This window comes from Chelonoidis abingdonii, chromosome 2 (genome assembly GCF_003597395.2).
Source record: "Chelonoidis abingdonii isolate Lonesome George chromosome 2, CheloAbing_2.0, whole genome shotgun sequence".
NCBI lineage: Eukaryota > Metazoa > Chordata > Testudines > Testudinidae > Chelonoidis > Chelonoidis abingdonii.
This window is the reverse complement of record NC_133770.1, coordinates 143,981,499-144,001,470: the sequence shown is the minus strand read 5'-3', so window position 1 is coordinate 144,001,470 and position 19,972 is coordinate 143,981,499. Positions and strand designations below refer to the sequence as shown.

At 39.8% G+C, this 19,972-nt stretch overlaps 1 protein-coding gene across 2 annotated transcripts in view; it reads left to right on the top strand.

Moving 5' to 3' along the window:
• The window catches only part of CDH18 (cadherin 18), a 973,183-nt gene extending 954,076 nt beyond the window's left edge, over nucleotides 1–19,107 (top strand). For both annotated transcript variants that reach the window (XM_075062696.1, XM_075062695.1), the window contains 2 exons: nucleotides 15,901–16,152; nucleotides 18,128–19,107. In XM_075062696.1, the coding sequence (XP_074918797.1) occupies nucleotides 15,901–16,152; nucleotides 18,128–18,618 (743 nt within the window). In that variant the 3' untranslated portion in view covers nucleotides 18,619–19,107. The remainder of the gene's footprint in view (nucleotides 1–15,900; nucleotides 16,153–18,127) is intronic.
• Nucleotides 19,108–19,972: the final 865 nt, after the last annotated feature.

Here is a 19,972-nt window from a genome sequence, read left to right as displayed (position 1 = left end):
ATCCAGATAAATACTGCATAGGTGGCCCCCATAACCGTAGTACCTGAGCACCTCACAATTTGTAATGTATTTGCCCTTACCAGATCCTTGTGAGGTAGGGAAATACCATTTATTCCCATTTTAGAAATGAGGAACTGAGGCACAGACACACCAAGTTATTTATGTGTTGCTTCACTCTCTGTTGCAATGCCTCAGTGATTTAGGGGCCAAAGTCCAATTGATTTTCAATTAATCTTAATGCAAGTCTACCCTATAATAAAAAGATTTGTGACACAGCTGCAGCTGGCCTGGGTTATCTGAGTCAGGCTTGTGGGGCTTGGGCTGGAGGACTAAAAATAGGAGTGTAGACATTTGGGCTTGGGCAGGAGCCTGGGCTCTGAAACCCTGCAAAGGGGATGAGTCTCAGAACCCAGCCTCCAGACAAAGTCTGAAGGTCTGCACTGCTATTTTTAGCCCTGAAATCTGAGCCGGGGCGGCTCTAGGTATTTTGCCGCCCCAAGAACTGCAGGCAGGCTGCCCTCGGCAGCTTGCCTGCGGGAGGTCCCTGGTCCTGCGGATTCGATGGCACGCCTGCGGGTGATCCGCTGAAGCTGTGGGACCAGCGGACACTCCACAGGCATGCCACCAAAGGCAATCTGCCTCCCGCCCTCGTGGCGACCAGCAGAGCGCCCCCCGCGGCTTGCCGACCCAAGCATGTGCTTGGCATGCTGGTGCCTGGAGCCGCCCCTGATCTGAGTCCCTTTAACCCAAATCAATTGACCTGGGATCTGAAGCTCAGTGTCTTGGGGGGTTGAGGGGCAGGGATGTAGACATACCCATGGGTTCCCAACTTCTGAAGTAACTTTTTAAGATAAGACTTAGGCTCCTAAATCAGTTAGGCACTGTAACACTAAGTGAATAAATACCAAGTATCTTTAAAATTCTGGGCCTAATGGAACTGTGTTCTCGAGTTCCATGCTAAAGCTCTATCCACTGAGCCATCCTTTTCCAATAATAAATTAATGTTGTTCTGTTGATTATTGAGCTTATATCTGTATCATTATTCCAAGGATTGTGCTCACTTGTCGTCTAATATTGAGTAGGCTGCAAAGTCACGTAATGCTGGGATCAAGGCTGGGATCACCATATAGCAAGCAAAGGAAAGTAAACTCCTCATGCTAGTGTTGCTGATATCAAACACCTTTGTTTTCTCCCAGATAGAGAAATCCACCTGAACTTTCAAAATTAATTCTGTAAGAGCACATATTGATGTTACTAGGAGATGTAACACACGAACACACCCACATTTTTACTGCTCTGGTAGCGCTAATACTTAGTGAATTGGTACAAGAGAAATTGATGTTATTTTTAGTAGAATAGCACAGGAAGAAATCACTACTTTATGGTAGAGCTGGATGGAAAACCCAAAAGCTAGCACAACTTATAGAACTATTACAAATACTCACTGCATATTTCATGAAATCTGGACCTTTAAAGAACATATTTTTGCTGAATTAGCAGGAAGGGAGAAAATGTAAAACTATCTGGGAAAGGAGAAAAGCGTTAGTACTAATGGTGATAACTGTAAGACTGAGCCCCAGAGCGTGAGGGGCATCAACAGGGTATATATCGTCTTGCTCAGATATTATCACACCACTGAAAAACATGAATAAAGAGGAAATCTGCTGCAAGTGCAAAGGGGGGCAGAAGGGATGGTAACTTATGAGCCATGCAGAGAGTTTAAGAAAGAATGTATCAGATACCAGGAGTTTTTCCATGGTGAGCGGGAGAGAACTCATACAGCTAAACGCTCTTCAGAGCTGTGACGATCCCTGCTTTTTTCACTCCTCTCTCTGGCCAAAACATTTCTTAACTGAAAAAGCCTAGATCCCCCTCTGCTCCTGAGTTGACCAGAGGGGATGCTAAAGAGTCACACAGAGGGTCTTCATCCCTTTGTTTGAGTGGGTGCACCACCCCCATCTGCAACTCACAATCCCTGCTAGCTGAGAAACAAGTTACTGAGTCCTAAACTCAAACTCTGAATTGCACTGTGGCCGTGCATTGTGCCATCTCTACTGGAGCGACAGATCAACCCTGTGACAGTACTTTTGAAACTAACCAGAAAGAAATGTTTTTCCCAGTGTTTATCAGTGAAGAAATGAAATGGAAATGCCTAAGAATATAGTCCTATGTAAACAAATTAAGACTCAGAAATTGAAAACTTGGACACCAGAGGACACTGTGATGGAGGTGGATGCAGGTTGCTTGAGCTCTAAAGCAGCCAATGGGGAATCTCCAAATATCGTCCCCTAAAACTCACCATCCAACCCAACTGTGGAAGCCCCCAAGACACCCTTTAGTTCTGCATCTTCCTCTCTGAATCAAAAACACAGGGAAAAAAACAGAAGAGATCTGTCTCCCCACTTCTACAAACAGAAAGGAGATTGGGTAGGCCTCTCAGTTTCTAGATGCTTTAATTCTAAAGCGAAGGGTGTTGCTATACTAATACATAAAAAGTTGAATGTTAATATTTTGATCACTGTGTCTGACAATGAGGGTGGATTTACTGTCCTTAAGACTGAAATTGGCAGTTTTATAATCATCTTTTGCAATCTCTACAGACCAAACCTGGATGATCCCAATTTTTTTTCATAAATGTTTTATGAGTACAAATGACATGGGGCCACCATAGTATTATTAGAGCTGGAGATTTTAACAAAATTCTAGATCTAATCCTTGATAAATGTTCTCCATTTCCATATAAAAAACATACATGGCTGATTTAGGATGACAAAATGTGTAGAGATTGGGTATTCCTACAGCCAGAGCCTATAGGTTCAGGGTGTTCTTTGTTTTGTTTTGTTTCCTACAGCTCATTCAACACATGTAAGATTGGACTATTTCTGACTCTCACAAAACTTGACCAATTCTGTCACTGATTGTGGCACTGATACTATTACTGTATCTGATCATGTCCTTTAGGTCCCCATGGGATGTAGCCCCCCAACTAAAATATGGAGATTAAACACATTTCTGCTGTTTGATACATCATTTGCTAACTGTATTTAGCAGGAGTTAGAATTTTTTTTAATACAAATGCTCCACTGCTTCATCAGCTGCCACACTTTGGGACGCCTTTAAAGCCTTCATCAGAGGCTGCCTCATCTCTTACGCCACATTTAAAAAGAAATGGAGAGAATATAGACTTGATCGCCTTGTGAAGGAAACTAAGGCCTTGGATGTAGACTGCATCTGCCTCCTTCCCAGAGGAACTCAGAACTCTCATTCATCTAAAATATGAAATCAACAAATTTCTGTCCCAAAAGGCTGAGTTTGCTTTCTTCTGTTTGAAGCAAAACTGCTGGGAATTTGGCAAGAAAGCTAGCAAGCTATTGGCATATAGATTTAAGCTAAAGGCTAACCGAAATAAGATGACTCTTATTCATGATAGTAGCAATAAATTACATAAAACATTATCAGATATTAATGAAGATTTTCAACAGTTTTATTCAAAACTGTATTTAGCTGAAGACAGAATCAGCAAAGATGCCCTAGATGGCTTTTCTAGTGTATTGTCTCTTCCACGGATCTCTAATTATCAGAAGTAACTTTTAGCTGCACCTCTAGAAATAACTGAACTAATGTCAGCTGTAAAAGAAATGAAAGTTGCAAAGATTCCTGGTGCCGCTGGATTCCCAACTGAATTTTACAAAAAAGTTCTGTATAACTTTAATACTCACATTATTGAACATGTTCAATGAGGCCAAGAATGAGCAAACTCTCCTGCCTACTCTAAAAGAATGTTGTAATTTCAGATATTTCTAAACCTGGGAAAGACCTTGGTGTATGTAGAAGTCACAGGCCAAGTTCTTTAATAAATTGTGATGCTAAGATTTCAGTGAAAGCTCTTGCTATGTGATTAGACAAAGTTGTCTCACATGTTATCCACATAAATCAGATAGGCTTCTTTCATAATAGACATGGCTCAGATAATTTGTGTCATTTGATTGATATTATTGCTGCTTCAAGAGATACTAGGGTACCCTTAGCTCTTGTTTATTTTGATGCCAAAAAAGATCTTTAACCACATAGCCTGTGATTATCTTTTTCATGTGAACATATAACATATGAACATAAGAATGGCTGTACTGAGTCAGACCAAAGGTCCATCTAGCCCAGTATCTGTCTACCGACAGTGGCCAATGCCAGGTGCCCCAGAGGGAGTGAAGCTAACAGGCAATGATCAAGTGATCTCTCTCCTGCCATCCATCTCCATCCTCTGATGAACAGAGGCTAGGGACACCATTCTTTACCCTTCCTGGCTAATAGCCATTTATGGACTTAGCCACCATGAATTTATCCAGTTCCCTTTTAAACATTGTTATAGTCCCAGCCTTCACAACCTCCTCAGGTAAGGAGTTCCACAAGTTGACTGTGCGCTGTGTGAAGAAGAACTTCCTTTTATTTGTTTTAAACCTGCTACCTATTAATTTCATTTGGTGACCCCTAGTTCTTGTATTATGGGAATAAGTAAATAACTTTTCCTTATCCACTTTCTCCACATCACTCATGATTTTATATACCTCTATCATATCCCCCCTTAGTCTCCTCTTTTCCAAGCTGAAGAGGCCTAGCCTCTTTAATCTTTCCTCATATAGGACCCTCTCCAAACCCCTAATCATTTTAGTTGCCCTTTTCTGAACCTTTTCTAGTGCTAGAATATCTTTTTTGAGGTGAGGAGACCACATTTGTACACAGTATTCGAAATGTGGGCGTACCATGGATTTATATAAGGGCAATAAGATATTCTCAGTCTTATTCTCTATCCCCTTTTTAATGATTCCTAACATCCTGTCTGCTTTTTTGACCGCCTCTGCGCACTGCATTGACATCTTCAGAGAACTATCCACGATGACGCCAAGATCTTTTTTCTGACTCGTTGTAGCTAAATTAGCCCCCAATGTGCTAGCAAAATTTGGATTTGGTAACCAATTTATTGCTTGGATTAAACTTTTGTACTCTAACTAGACTTCCAGGGAAGTGACCAAAGGTACTATTTCTGCCCCATTTCTGTTACAGAGAGGAACGAGGCAGGGCTGCCCCCTTTGTCCTCTTCTGTTTGATTTAACTCTAGAAGTTGTAGCAAATCAATATATTTATGATATCAGGGTGGGGGATAACAGAGTACAACACTATGCTCTATGCAGATGATGCTCTTGTATTTGTATCTAAGTCTAAAGTTACCATTCCTAACCTTCTAACCACTGTTAAAAAGTTTGGACACCTCTCAAGATATAAAATTAATTGGAGTAAATCAGAAATCTTAGGCATTAACAACTACGTCCATAAAGGCCTTTTCTTAAATCAGAACTGTCAATAGCAGTCATTTTACATAAAATATTTAGGAATACTGATTATACAAATACAAAATATACAAGACATTCCTAAGATATAGAGAGAACCAACAATTGCCCAAGTACCTAACGATTTGGGGAGATGGGACTCCTTAACCCCTCAGATTATGGGGTAAAATTAATATACTGAAAATGAATGTCCTTCCTAGAATTTGTATCTTCTGAGGGATGTCCCTAGTTCTAGTCCTCAAACTTATTTTAAGAAATTCAATAATATTTTCAGAATGTTCCTTTAGGGTGTAGATGAGAAACGAAGACTGGTTCTGAATGGCTCCCCCTATCTCTGGGAAGGTTTGGCTTTCCCAACTTTGAAAATTATGAGCTCTTCTTTTTGTTAAGCCAGGCATCTTTGGGGCTGTCAGATATGGCTGCACATAGTGTTCAGTCTTCTATGATTGTATGAGAATTGGTCAATCCTCTCCCCATTTCAGACACTGTATGATTGAATTATTATGGATTTGAAGACTCCAGAGTTTCCACAATAACAGCTATGAAGCAAGCTTTGTCAAACTTGGCTAGAAAGTTCTTCTTCCATGCATTCTTCCATAAAGAAGCGGTCCCATACCGCAATCTTATTTTTTAAATCAGTGGCAAAACCTTGACTGGTTGGATTGGATGGTGACAGGAATTATGATTGTTTTGCAGCTAATAGGCCAAGGATCAGCAATCTTTGGCACTCGGTGCATCAGGAAATCCGCTGGTGGGCCAGGGCGGTTTATTTACTTACAGTGTTTGCAGGTTCAGCCAATCACAGCTCCCACTGGCTGCAGTTTGTTGTTCCAGGCCAATGGGGGCTGTGGGAAGCAGCGTGGGCCGAAGCCATGATTGGTCTGCGTGCCAAAGGTTGCCAATCCCTATAATAGGCAATGAAAAATTTAAACTATTTGTAGATTTTCAGCAACAATTTGGCTTGCCCAACCCCTGAGCATTGAAACATCTCCCATTAAAGCATTTACTAATGAACATGTTTGGACTGGATGCATTGGGAGCTACAGAAACTCCAGAACTTTTATTACTTTGGAGAAAACTTCCTAGATTTACTTGGCCAGCAGTATCCTTTTTCAATTTTCTGCCCCAAAAAACTCTGCCAAAGATTGATAATTGGGGCGTTGCTTGGAAGAGAGATTTGGATACACAAATCTGTGACCCAATAGAATACAATTGTACCTAATGTTAAAAAAAAAGAAAGAAAAAAAGAAAAGAAAAGAAAAAAAGCAACTATAGACCTGAGACTATCTCTTATTCACCGAAAAACATTTTTTTGGATATAGTGGTCCCCACATAGGCAAATGATAATGGACCTCATAAATGCTAATTGATGTAGGAAATGTAACTTTCATGGTACATTGGTGCATACATTTTGGGACTGCCCCTGTATCAAGAATTTCTGGTATGAGGTAGGTCAAAAGAGCAATTTGATATTGGATGCTAAGTTGTAGCCCTTTCCCTTAAGTTTCATTCTTGGGTATATTTCTGATACCTGGAGATTACCTGGTAATAAACTGGAGAGGTTCCAATGTCAGCTTTGGTCGCTAAAAAATTTATCGTGAAAAAATTGAAAAGTTAATCTTCACCAAATATGTATGCCTGAGTCAGTGATATGGCTGACCTTGCAGCTAACAAATGACTGGCATTCTGCAGTAAAGAAATATCCCAAAAATACAGAGCAATCTGAGCTGACTTTTTAGAGTTCTGTGGCTAATGTAGACTCTGAGGATTAATATGTTGCTTCCCCTTGACTCCCTTTATTCTAACCCTCTTTATTTACTTAGTGTATTATATTGAATCTAGCATTTTGGTAAATTTGTTGTATTTGTAAATATTAATGAAAAAATATAAAATATGTATTTAAAAAAGAAATTGGCCGCTATCACTTTAGGAATATTACCAATGCAAACATTGTCTCCTTGATAATTTTGTTTATTTTTAATTAGTCACAATATCTCAGAGAACTTCTAAAAATTCAGCCGCTGACATGAGCAGAACTGAGCAACAAATTAAAATATGCCTAAAGCAACAAATGGATTCTTATTTTATTTTTTACTTCCATTTCTCTTGTGCCTGCCTGTAGTGTATAATGTGTCAATTGAGTACTCAAATTTTGAATAATAAATAAATTAGTAGTCTACAAAGTGTTCCTGCTTTCACCTTCACCAGAACTAGTACCAGATTTCAGTTTCTTTGATATTTTTCCTATTCCTGCATTGTCTTTCTCAGGTAGGGAACAAAATATAATAAGTCAGAGATGAACAGGCACTTTGGAAAAAAAGAGGAATATAATAATGGTCTTGAGTGCAGGATAGTCTGGATTCATAGTCTACAATTCCAAAGTGTAAAGAAAGATTGCTTAGAGGTCTGTGGAATATTCTACACTGAACCTCATACCCACTTGAGCAGAGTCTTGGGTTCCAGCTTCCATGTATTTGCAAAGCATAGCCCATGTGTATAAAAGTTCAGTTATTATGAACTACGGTTGTTTGCACAGCTTGGAACCTGAAAAATCTCCCTTCCTCTCTAAGTTAGCCCCTTAGCAGCCAAACCTCTTACCCCAGCAAGCCGTTGGACCCAATTTCTGAATTTAGATCTTTTCAGGAAGGAAGTCTTCAGCTTTGTAAAGGATTCAAGGGCCTACTGGAATGTACAGAGTATATTTTGTTATGGAAGAAGTATAGATAGGTCATTGAACATGAACCATCTAGCCTATTTACAAAGGCTGGCTCACTTCTGGCCGTGGTGAACCAACCTGTAACTGCTTCAGTTCCTATATATCTGCCTTCTTACTTATCTGCCTCTGTCACTTTTCTTTTATCAGAAGAAATTCTCTCTGTTATTTCCCCCATAACCCTTAAATGGATCACTAGCATCTTTCTTTGTACCCCACTATCTTTAGCCTTCTACATTTGTGGGATTTGTTGTTTGATGTTAAGTTTTCCCACTTATAAGTTACACAGTCCATAATTTCCCTCCCAATGCCTTGTCCAACTTCTCTTCTTCCCTCAGAAAAGTCACCAAATGTAAATATAAAAAACATAGGATGAAAAGTCATGGAGCAAAAGTTTGGCTGAACTTTTATACATTTATTCACTTTATTTATATTTAGTCACTAGACCGAGATGTTGAACACCAGCTCTGCTATGTCACTGACCTGCTGGGTGAGCTTGGGCAAGTCACTTCACCTTCTTGTGCTCAGTTTCCCCACATGGGGTAATGATACTAACCTCCTTTGTAAAGCACTTTGAGATCCATTGTGGAAAAACACTATATAACAGCTAGGTATTACCTTTATCAAGGTTTCCCCCATAGTAATAATGAACATTAGAATATATGGACATACTGATACCCCTGGACCCTCTGTTCCGTCATCACAAGACATACCTACAACCTCCTTTGCTTGTATTTATACCTATAAACCTCCACTGGGAAAAAACAATATTTATTTTTTGTACACATGGCTCTAATTTTGCTTACTATTATAGAGACCTTAGACACATTCCATCTAGGGTTTTATCTAGCTATTCCATACCATAGGTACTTTTAGAAAGATATAAAGTATCCAAATGATCACGATCAAGGGCATTTCTAAATTAGAGACCTTGCCTCTAACTGCTTTTGTGTTAAAAACATGCCTCTTGATGGTTCCTGTCTTTTTTTAAATTACTTAAAAATGAAAAACTGTTAAAAGTGTTGTTGAATTCCATTCTTCCAACTCTTTGGTGTTTATAAATGTATTTTATATAGTATAAAAATGTCAGCTTCTCATTTGCAGGGGTGCAGGTTAAACTTCATTCTTTCAAGATTTCTTCATTCTAGCGTTACATCTGTCAACTTCGTCCATGACTTTTTTATTTCATCTTCTCTCAACCTTCCCTCTTTTTTTTTCTTTTGACATCTTTGTGCTTTTTCAGTTTGGATTTTCATCTTCACAATAGATTTTCCACTGTCTGCAGTTATCTGCTGCCTTATTTCATATCAGACCTCTTGTTTCAATATTCTTTCCTTCACAGTTTTGCCAATAAGCTTCCACGATTAAATTATTTCATCATTGCTAGGTTGCTATTCATGTTTTTTTGTGTGACTTTAAACCCTTTCTGCTCAGGATGGCTCACTTTTTTCTCTTGTATTAGTCTCTGATTTTTTTTTCCCTTAACAGACTGCATTTTTGTCACTGCTGCTTTAGCTGCATGCATCAGATCGCTCACTCTAGGTTAGATTTATGTCGGGAAAGAAAGAAGAAGGTTATGCTTTCCTGCCCAGATTTAAAGACTGGGCCTCTTTTGGATGTCATCCCAGGCAGATTTACATGAGCAAATACTGTAGGAACTTCTTATTCTGTCTAAATTTACACAGAGTAACTAAGCTTATATGTTGGGGCCTGTAGACACCATCACAACAGAATAATAACGAATCACAAATAGAAGTAAAGGGCCATCATCGGTATTTTTAATATCACTTGCTACTACATTTTTGATTAGCTGTAGAAGAACTGAGGATAACTTGTATTGGGATGAGCATCATGACTGATGCAGCTGTTGATGCTCAGTTGATGGATATGGTGTTACTTGTCACCAAAATGGAATTGCACTACAAGCTTTAGTCCTTAAATGTATTCTTGATATTTTTACTTTATTATATTGTCTAGATAACTTTGTGGTGGTGTTTTCTTGACCCATTTTTTTACAACTTGAAATCAAACCTTTCCTGGGATTGACCATTCTAGTCTAAAATTGTTTTGTTTTTGTGTATATAACACTACATCCTGAGATGTGCTGAGTATCTGCAACTCTCATTGACTTCATTGCAATTCCAGGAGCCCCGTGCCAGGATTTGGCACTTTTTAAAAAGTCATGCTGCAAATTAAAATACTTGCCTACATTTTGGTTATGCTGTTTCATCAGAAGAAAATTCTGGTTGATAGAATGCAATTCAGATGGATTTTTAAGGCCTGATATTGCATTCTGGAAGATACAAGTTCTGAAAATGTCAGATTTGTTGGCTCTTCTGTACGATGATCCTCCTTCACATTTTGCAAATCTAGCTCTAGAGTGGTTTGCAGATTTACACTACAAAACACATGGGGTGCAATCCTGGCCTCACTGAAGTCAATGGGAATTTTGACATATTAAGTAAAACATTATTGCCTAACATTGTACTTTGGGGTATGAAAATTACTAAGGATCTTGTTCTTGGTGTCAAGGTCAGAACAAGTTAACTTGAATTATCTCAGATATGGGCTGAGTTATTAGGTCAACAATGACAATGTGTGAAGTCCTGTCCCCACTGAAGTCAATGGCAGTTTTGGGAACTGAAGTATATAGCAACTCAGTCCATATTTCTGTTTCTGCTTCTTTAAAGTATATCTTCTTTACCAATCCATTTTGTCTGATCATTGTGTCCCTTCACTATGGCATATTTGCACTGGACAGCCACACCACATTTACATAATTACATACATCATACCCTAATTCAGGGGTTGGCAACCTTTCAGAAGTGGTGTGCCGAGTCTTCATTTATTCACTTAAATTTAAGCTTTCACATGCCAGTAATACATTTTAGCGTTTTTTAGAAGGTCTCTTTCTATAAGTCTATAATATATAACTAAACTATTGTTGTATGTAAAGTAAATAAGGTTTTTAAAATGTTTAAGAAGCTTCATTTAAAATTAAATTAAAATGCAGAGTCCCCTGGACTGGTGACCAGGACCTGGGCAGTGTGAATGCCACTGAAAATCAGTTCTTGTGCCAACTTTGGCATGTGTGCCATAGGTTGCCTACTCCTGCCCTAATTTCTGTCTCATGTTCACGCAGCTAAGCCTAATGAACCTGCTTTGAGGAAAGGAAAAAAAAAACAAAAAAACACTTTGCTTTCACCAATCTATTGGCAAGGGAAAAAATCCTCCCCCTCTCCCCCCCAGCCCCAAGAAAGGAGCAACTAGTGCAATGCCCACAGCAGAACCTTACCAAACCTGGTATTTTACCACTTTCATGGGTGGTAGGATGGGTGCTGTTCCACTGGTCGAGGTAAAAGAGGGCTTCTTCTGCACCAGCATGGATCTATACAGTCCCCCCTCTCTTATGGTGACCTCTGGATGACGGGTCAGAAACTCCATGCTGCCCTGGTCTGCTGCCAAAAGTCACTCCTTTGCTTTCTAGTCCTTAAAGAGGGCACACTTCTTTTCCAACAAGCCAGACAAGAGACCCCACTGTTTAATGAATATTGAGGTCAATATTATGGTCTTTTGTAGCCAATGCAGCATCAGGATACCCCAGCACCCCATCCATACGCTAGAATAAAAGAACTGAGATTGTTTGTGAAAAGCATTTTATTAAATGTAAAATGTCTTACATGTATCAAAGAACAAGCTCTTCCAACCTCTCATCAAAAAAGCCTTATGAATCTTCCAATTCTTTTAAAATTAAATTGGCAGAGGCCTGTAAAACCTGTGAATGTGTGAACTTGATGAACCTCTTTCCATGCCATAGTCTATGAATAGAATCTGCAGGTCAGTACTCACCCTGCTCTGGGGAAGAGGTCTCTGAATATAATATATGTAATCTGAATCCCAGTGACATCTAATTTGATCTTTTCAATCAAGTGACACAAATGTATCTCAAAATGAGGGGAGCTGCAAAATAAGGTGGAAATAGCATGGACTTCAATGGTGAAACAGTGAATATTAGTCGAGGGATCTTGATTTTCTTTATAAAATGTCATGGCTGCAGAGTCTCACTAAGTCTACTTCCCAGACAGTGCATAAAAAACTAAAATATTATCAGCTTATTTGGAGATGTCTTAAATATGTTTGTATTGTATACACTTCTAGGTGTATTTTGGAATAAGGTCTGTGTCACAAAATCAAAAGCAGCTGAACAGATTCGCTGTATTTCTTGTGTAATATTTCTGTTGGGGTTTTCTTGCAGACTATTTGACACCCTTTTAATTATTACTGAGGGGTTTTCATTTATTTTATTTTAAATGTGCAATACTCTAGCACCTCAATAATGGAGGGGAGAGATTGTATCATTATAAATATTATTTCCACACTCTCAGGCTGTTTTGTAGGAACTATGCTATCAGTGGGTATTAATGACTTAAAAGAATGATCTATTTGTGTTGTTATACATGGGGCCTGATCATGGATTTGTGAGCAACAAAGCAAGCAGGCAGCATACCACTAAAAGAGTGAGAGGAAGTCTGCTGGGCAGCCAGTCCAGAGTATAACCCACAAAAGTGCACCTTGATCTTTAAGTGCAGAAGGAGACTTAAGAGGCAGTTTTATATATTGCAACCAGTAGAAATGAGAGAGACAAAGGTATGTGTATTTAGCTAAGTCATCCAAGAAAGCACCAATAAGCACAGTGAATAGGCCACTTGACTGGGAGTTGGGAAACACATTCAGTCACTGGCTCAGCCACAGATTTGCTATGTTACCTTGGGTACATCAATTAATCTGCCCTTTGCCTCAGTTCCCCACATGTAAAAACGGAATAATATCTAACCTCACAGGGTGTTGAGAACAAAATTCATTAATGATTGCCAAGCATTCCAGTGCCATGGTGATGGGGGTCACATAAGTAGATTGATCTTGCTGCACGCATGGGTGAAATGTTAGGATAGAGAGACAGATGAGATCAATATTTAAAATATTGACACAAAGAGCTTGATAGAGAAAGGGCTGGCATATTGAGTCAAAACCAAGTAAGTAGTACCTACCCAACCTAGCCATACTCATGACCCCTCCCCACCATGGAAAACAACCAGCCATGTGGGCTGGAACATGCCATCCTATCTCTATTCCTGCACCTGTATCCATTTTTCAGTGACATCTACCTAGTTCTCTTGGTGTGCCCCTTTCCCAAAGCATTATAGGCAGAGTCTTGAAGCCTCACTAAGCCAACCCAACTGTTCAGACCCTTTAACAGGACTCTTGGCAATGTGTATGTGCTTTCCTGCTTCAATTTCCTCCACTCCTCAGGAAAATATATACTTTCCTCATTCATCCTAGTTGGATGGACTTCAGCACATGCCATAATCTTGGTCAGTTGTTCTTTTTTAGCATTCTTCAGCACTCATTAGGCTTCTGAAACCATATAATGATTGTTTGCTTCAGTATGTCCTGTATACAGGAGCTCAACACCTAAACAAAAATATTCCAATCAGAAAGAGTCAGGCAGTGAACAGACTTGAATAGTGATGTGAAAGCCATTTCCTAAAAGAACTGCCCCAACCACACATTGTGCAAGATCTTCCTGCCTGTAGAGTTGATTAAACAAAGCTTGTGAGGGTGTCTATGTAAAAGTATCATCTGGTGACTCCCAGTAATATTACAAAATCATCCCACTGTTTTCTCCTCCCTGCCCTTAATCACTCCACTCTTACAGAGATACATCTGCATGGTTATATGTATCCATCTAATTGCATCACACATACATGATGACCCATCTCCGTGGCTCTGCCAGTGATATCAAACACATCAGCTCACTTACAAGTTTCTCTTGAAAACATCACAACACTCTCTGAACCGATCTTTATGGCCACTATCCTCCTTTTTCATATTGCTCCTCAGGATTCATCTCTGCTCACAATGTCGTTAAGAAATCAACCAGTTAAGAATGGATTTGGTAATATGTTGATGGGGATAAGTGACTCTTGTTTATAATTACTAAAAAATACTCCTGTAGATGTGTATATGTGTGTAAAAATGTATCAATTCCCTCTTGCCCTTGACTTCTTAGATTGCATGCTGTTTGGAATAGGAACAGCGTCGTCTTATGTGTTTGCACATATAGCACAACGGGGTCCTGATGCTAATGAGGGCCTCTGAGTGCTACTATCACATAAACGTAAAATTAAAATAATCACTATCGCTATTAACTGCAGTGCATGCCAGCTGGACCTGAGTATCTTCTAAATAATGAAATTCAACATGAACTTCCTCTCTCCCTTCTTCTGTTCTGCTATGACTCAAATCCATTTGCTCGTTCCCTCAAGTTTAGCTTAGGGCTTGGCTACACTTGAGAGTTACACCGCTGGTGGTGGCTTTACAGCGCTGTAACTTACTCCCCGTCCACACTGGCAAGGCACATACAGCGCTGTATCTCCCTAGCTACAGCGCTGCATCTCCCTGGCTACAGCGCTGCATGTACTCCACCTTGACGAGAGGAATAATGCTTCCCATAATGCTTTTACGTAAAGATAACACTCTTTGTTTTGTTGTGATGCCATTGTTTGTTTTGTTGTGAACTTGGGGCTCCCAGAACTGCTTATCTAAAAAACAAACACAGCTACTGTTTGCAGTGAATGAGCAGAGGCAGGCAGGGGGATGGATCCCTTTGGAATGTCCACAGCTAGTGTTTGCTTGAGGAGAGAAGCAGCATGGTGGGCGGGGTGGGGGGGTCCGTTTCAGAGCAGCTGCTTATCTGGTCTGTGAGGAAAAAAACAACGCTATTTGCATTTAGTGAATGAGAGAGGGGTGGGGGAAGGGGTCGGAACTTGCAAGGCAGGGAGCTGACACACAGTGTCAGCTCCAAAAATCCATGCCCTGTCTCCCCCATACTCTCTGTCACACTCCACCCCACCCCCCTGTTTTGAAAAGCACGTTGCAGCCACCTGAATGCTGGGATAGCTGCCCATAATGCACCACTCTCAACACCGCTGCAAATGTGGCTACACTGCAGCACTGGTAGCTGTCAGTGTGGCCACACTGCAGCTCTTTCCCTATTCAGCTGTACAAAGACAGCTTTAATTCCCAGTGCTATACGGCTGCAAGTGTAGCCAAGTCCCAAGTGTTTCCTTCTAACTTCCCATGCCCATTGCCCTAGTGCACACTGTCAACTCTCATATCCATCTTGAATTTCCCACAGCTGGTGCTTTCTGGCCACCATCTTCTCCTCACTCAGATTTCTCCTGATAATTCACTTCTGCTGTGAAGCCTATAAGAAACACAGTCAGTTAAACTGAAGGGCTTTATTCTCATTTATTCTAAAGACCTTTTACACAACTGCAGTAGTGGAAAATGGGACTTTAAGTGGACGTAAGTTACACTTACAACCCTTTCAGGTCCTTTCTCACTACCCAGATGGTATAAAGCGTCCTTAAGTGAGAATGAGGCCCAAGTCGCCAAGAAGCATATGTGAACTAGCAAAGCTGCCACATGCTATTTATGTAACCCACTCCCCTCTATTGTTTTCCTCTGCCACACACCTTTGTCCTGCAGTGTTTAAATTGTAGAATGTAAGCCCTTTGAGGCAGGGACTATCTGTTGAGGTATAGAATCATAGAATTGAATATCAAGGTTGGAAGGGACCTCAGGAGGTCATCTAGTCCAACTCCCTGCTCAAAGCAGAACCTAATCCCCAACTAAATCATCCCAGCAAGGGCTTTGTGAAGCCTGACCTTAAAAACCTCTAAGGAAGGAAGGTGTCTCTCACATCCTTGGGCATGACAGAAACAATAAATAATCATAATTATTCTTCATTAAGCCATGGTGTCCCGCTTTTTGTGGTTATAGATAACACAGCCAGTATCCTGACCAGACGGAGGAGATTCAGTCGAACTACGCAAGATGTCTACTACCTCCCGATTTTGATTTCTGATAGTGGAATTCCTTCTCTCAGCAGCAGCAGCACCCTTACGATCAGGGTCTGTGCATGTGAGAGAGATGGGCGCGTTCGGACTTGCCATGCCGAAGCTTTCCTTTCCTCGGCCGGTTTGAGCACAGGAGCCTTAATTGCAATTCTGCTCTGTGTCGTCATTCTTCTGGGTAAGCCACTCTCTTAGTTAAATACTGATATCCTTTCATTAGCCTTCAGAATGTGGCAGTAGCTGCTTTTAATATAACGTGTTTCTGAACCAGGGATTACTTGTGAAAAGAGGTAATTAGACATATAAAGCTGTGGTTTTATATATAGATTTTGCTAAAATTAATGGGAAAAATGTCTTTAAAGCCTACTGATGAAAAACTGTCATCCCATAGAAAACATTTTCAAGAGGTCAGAGTAATTAGCATTGCAGAGCTTCCCAGGTAATTTGGAAAGATTTCAGAAAGCCATTGACTCAAGGATCATCTCTAGACCAGCTGGAAAAATGGAAAAGAAGAGAGATGAGGAAAAGATTTTTGAATTGCATTACTCTGTAAGAAGCACTATTAATACTCTACAAAAGCCACTTTCTAATTACCTCTGTGGGATGAGCTGATATCAATGCACAACATAATCAAGAGAGGCAGGAGACATATTAAATGATGAAATGATTCCATTAGGTAAATGTCCTTGGATATGAATTTTCTCTGTTTGCCCAGACCAGTTTTAATTTCCCATTACTTAATATTCTCATTTGGCAAAGATACAACTTGCTGTACATAAACGTCATTGTACTATCCATGTGTTTTTATGCATTCTAACAGAGAATGTTTGAAACAATGGGATTTGTCTTGTGACTCACATACATTTCTTAAATAATTGAATTTATCTTGAAAGCCTGTGCTCTTTCTACCGATTCCTTTCGCCACAGCTTATTTCAGCCATTTCTTGGGTTTTAGAGTATAACTTTAAAATGTACAGAAATTCACTTGAGTTATGTTATCAACATTACAGTCACAATATGTGTAAATACATGGACATGCAAATGAAAGAGTGATTTGTTGCTGTTTTTTCCAAAAGGAGAAAAAACAAAACCTTGAAGATTTTAATTTGATAGCTAATTGATTATTGTTTTTAGTAGGAACTGGGCATCCAGATCCCTTATGCGGTGTTGAAAAATCTCATCTTTTGTATAGTAGGTGAAGATTTTCAAAGCAGAAATTAGGCACCCAAATCTCATTGATCATTAATATGGGTTGGACACACAACTGCCCTTTGTGCCATTGGAAATTTCCCTCTTAGTCATAATAGGCACTGCTTGTTATAGTCTGGCAGGCTGCTGTGCCAACATGGAGCCTCAGTGATTTAAGTGGGACTGCACATGTTTACAGCAGACTATCTGCATGTGACAACTTGCAGACATGGGGCCTGATTGACAATGGAGCCTGTTCTTCCATCAATGGGCTGTTCTGTAAACCTTAGCTGTACTCATAAAAACTCTAGTTTATGGGTATTACATATTCTTCCAATGTTTTACATTATATGTGCCCAGCTTTATGGTACACCGGAACACACAATGCAGGTTCAGGCAATCTGAATGTTACAAGGGTCCATAATGGGAAGTGGAAATTTGAAATGTATGTGTTGAGTAGTGGAGCCGTTGAAGGGCATAGGGTGGAGTAGAGTTGTAACTAAAGCTGAGTATTAACAAAAGTGGCCTTATGTTTACCAGTCCTGAATAGCCGCAATTTCTATTGAAGTCAGCGCACGCTGCAGGTGTTCTACACCTCTGAAAATCAAGATGCCCTTATTTAATTGCCTATAGTGGATTTTAGTGGCTGGATTCTCAGTAGATGTAAATTGGCACAGTTCAATTGGACACCAGCTCCATTTCGGCTGCAAATTTGTTCTTGATGCCAAAATTTAGGCATCCAGGTTTGAAAATGTAAGCCATGGTGTTTACAAACATACAGCTGAGTTAATCATAACTCCGTTGAAGCCCAACATAATAATGCAAGAATCCAAATAGCAGTCCACAAGTGTCTGATCTGTTTTTATTTGGGATATTGTATTTGTGTGACCCATGTAAGAGGTATGCTACTTATTTCATATATATTGTCTGTAAACATAACCTAATATTTGCAATTTTCTCTTTAGCAATTGTGGTCCTTTTCATTACATTAAGACGCAGCAAAAAGGAGCCCCTGATCATTTCCGAGGAGGATGTTCGGGAAAACGTTGTCACGTATGATGACGAAGGTGGTGGAGAGGAGGACACTGAAGCATTTGACATCACAGCCCTGCGGAACCCATCAGCTGCTGAGGAGCTGAAGTATCGGAGGGATGTGCGTCCTGACGTGAACCACGCACCTAGGCACCAGCTTTCTTCAAGCCTGAACAGTATAGATGTTCATGAATTTATTAAACAAAGATTGGCAGAGGCAGATCTCGATCCCAGTGTGCCTCCCTACGACTCCATACAAACATATGCGTATGAGGGTCATAGATCAGAAGCCGGATCTATCAGCTCTCTGGATTCAGTCACTACACACTCTGACCAGGATTATAATTACCTTGGTGACTGGGGACCAGAGTTTAAGAAGTTAGCTGAACTCTATGGAGAAATAGAATCAGAAAGAACAACTTAGTTACCATTCCTGGAACAAAAAGTGTTTTAGTTCCCAAATTGGAGAGAGAACCACAGCGGCAGTAACAAGAAACGAATACAATACTTGGAACTGAGCAAGTTGTACACAGGTACTGTAGAAACAAGTGCCCTTTTCATATTTGAAACTGGGTTCTTCAACTGGAAGAAAATCAAATTTTGAAAAATACAGGAAAAAAAAGAAACAATTGTCCTTTGTGTATATTTTTTAATTGCTCAATAAAGTCTGTGATACCATATCCATAACAATATCTAAAATAAATGAAGCAATGACATTTTTATTGCAATATGTTTAAACATACCAGAAAAACAGTAAGTCTATGGTGGTACCTGTTTGTGAAGATAGTTCACTGGAGAGCTTATGCAGGCAGTTGTGACATTGCACTTCTAACTCTGCACTAGGCTTGGGATCCCAAACTGAGATAACTAATGGGGGTCATTACTGCTGTAATAAACACCAACAATCCATTCCTTTACAGAAGGGATACAATGGAATTATCCACGCAAATGGTCCTTTGGTGGTCCCCTATTAGTATTACATTGAATCTTATTGAAACATCAGGCTGCAGTGCATGTATGTCGTTTTATTGTGCCCTCTCGCAATCTGTTCCTCGATAACAAACTAATGGAGTTAGGGTGTAACTGGCTGCCTGCACAGATATGCATGCAGCCCATATCACAAGACCTACACTGTTATTGAATGGTGTAGAAGCTGTTGCTTCCGTTGTCTGTTTCTTTTCTTTTTTTTTTTTAAACCTTTCCACAGGGACCTTGTTCATCTAAATGGAATGGTATGGAATATTCTCTATGCAGTGAAGCAGATGAGGCATAGGCTTTCTCAATAAAAAGAACCGCGGCAGTACATTTTAACCTATGCAGTAGTTTGGGTCACTGTGCATCTTTAGGGGTCAGTGAATGAAGCTAACTAGGCTTACATTCCTCTGTGTCCAGGAGCTCCAAAGGTCTGTTTGTGATGCAAGGGATCTCCTATGTCATGTTTATTTTGCATGTGTTACCAAAAGAAAAATAGACCTGCTGGTATGATGTTATCTGAATCTGGAAAACTGAGACAGCAAGGAGTTTAAGACAATGTTCCTGTGTTGTTGTGTTTTTTTAATGATAGTTAAATTAATTATTATTGCCCAAAATGTTGAAGGATCTTAGAAGTATCTCCCTCCAAGCACAGCAAGGTGTTTTACTAATTTAAAATCTGATGAGTACACGAGTCTATTAAAATCAATGGAGGTGGAAAAAAATTGTAATGTAGAAGTGCCATTACTGGGGTACATGTAAGTTGAGTAAATCAAGATATTCAGTTTCTAATTGTTTACCATTGT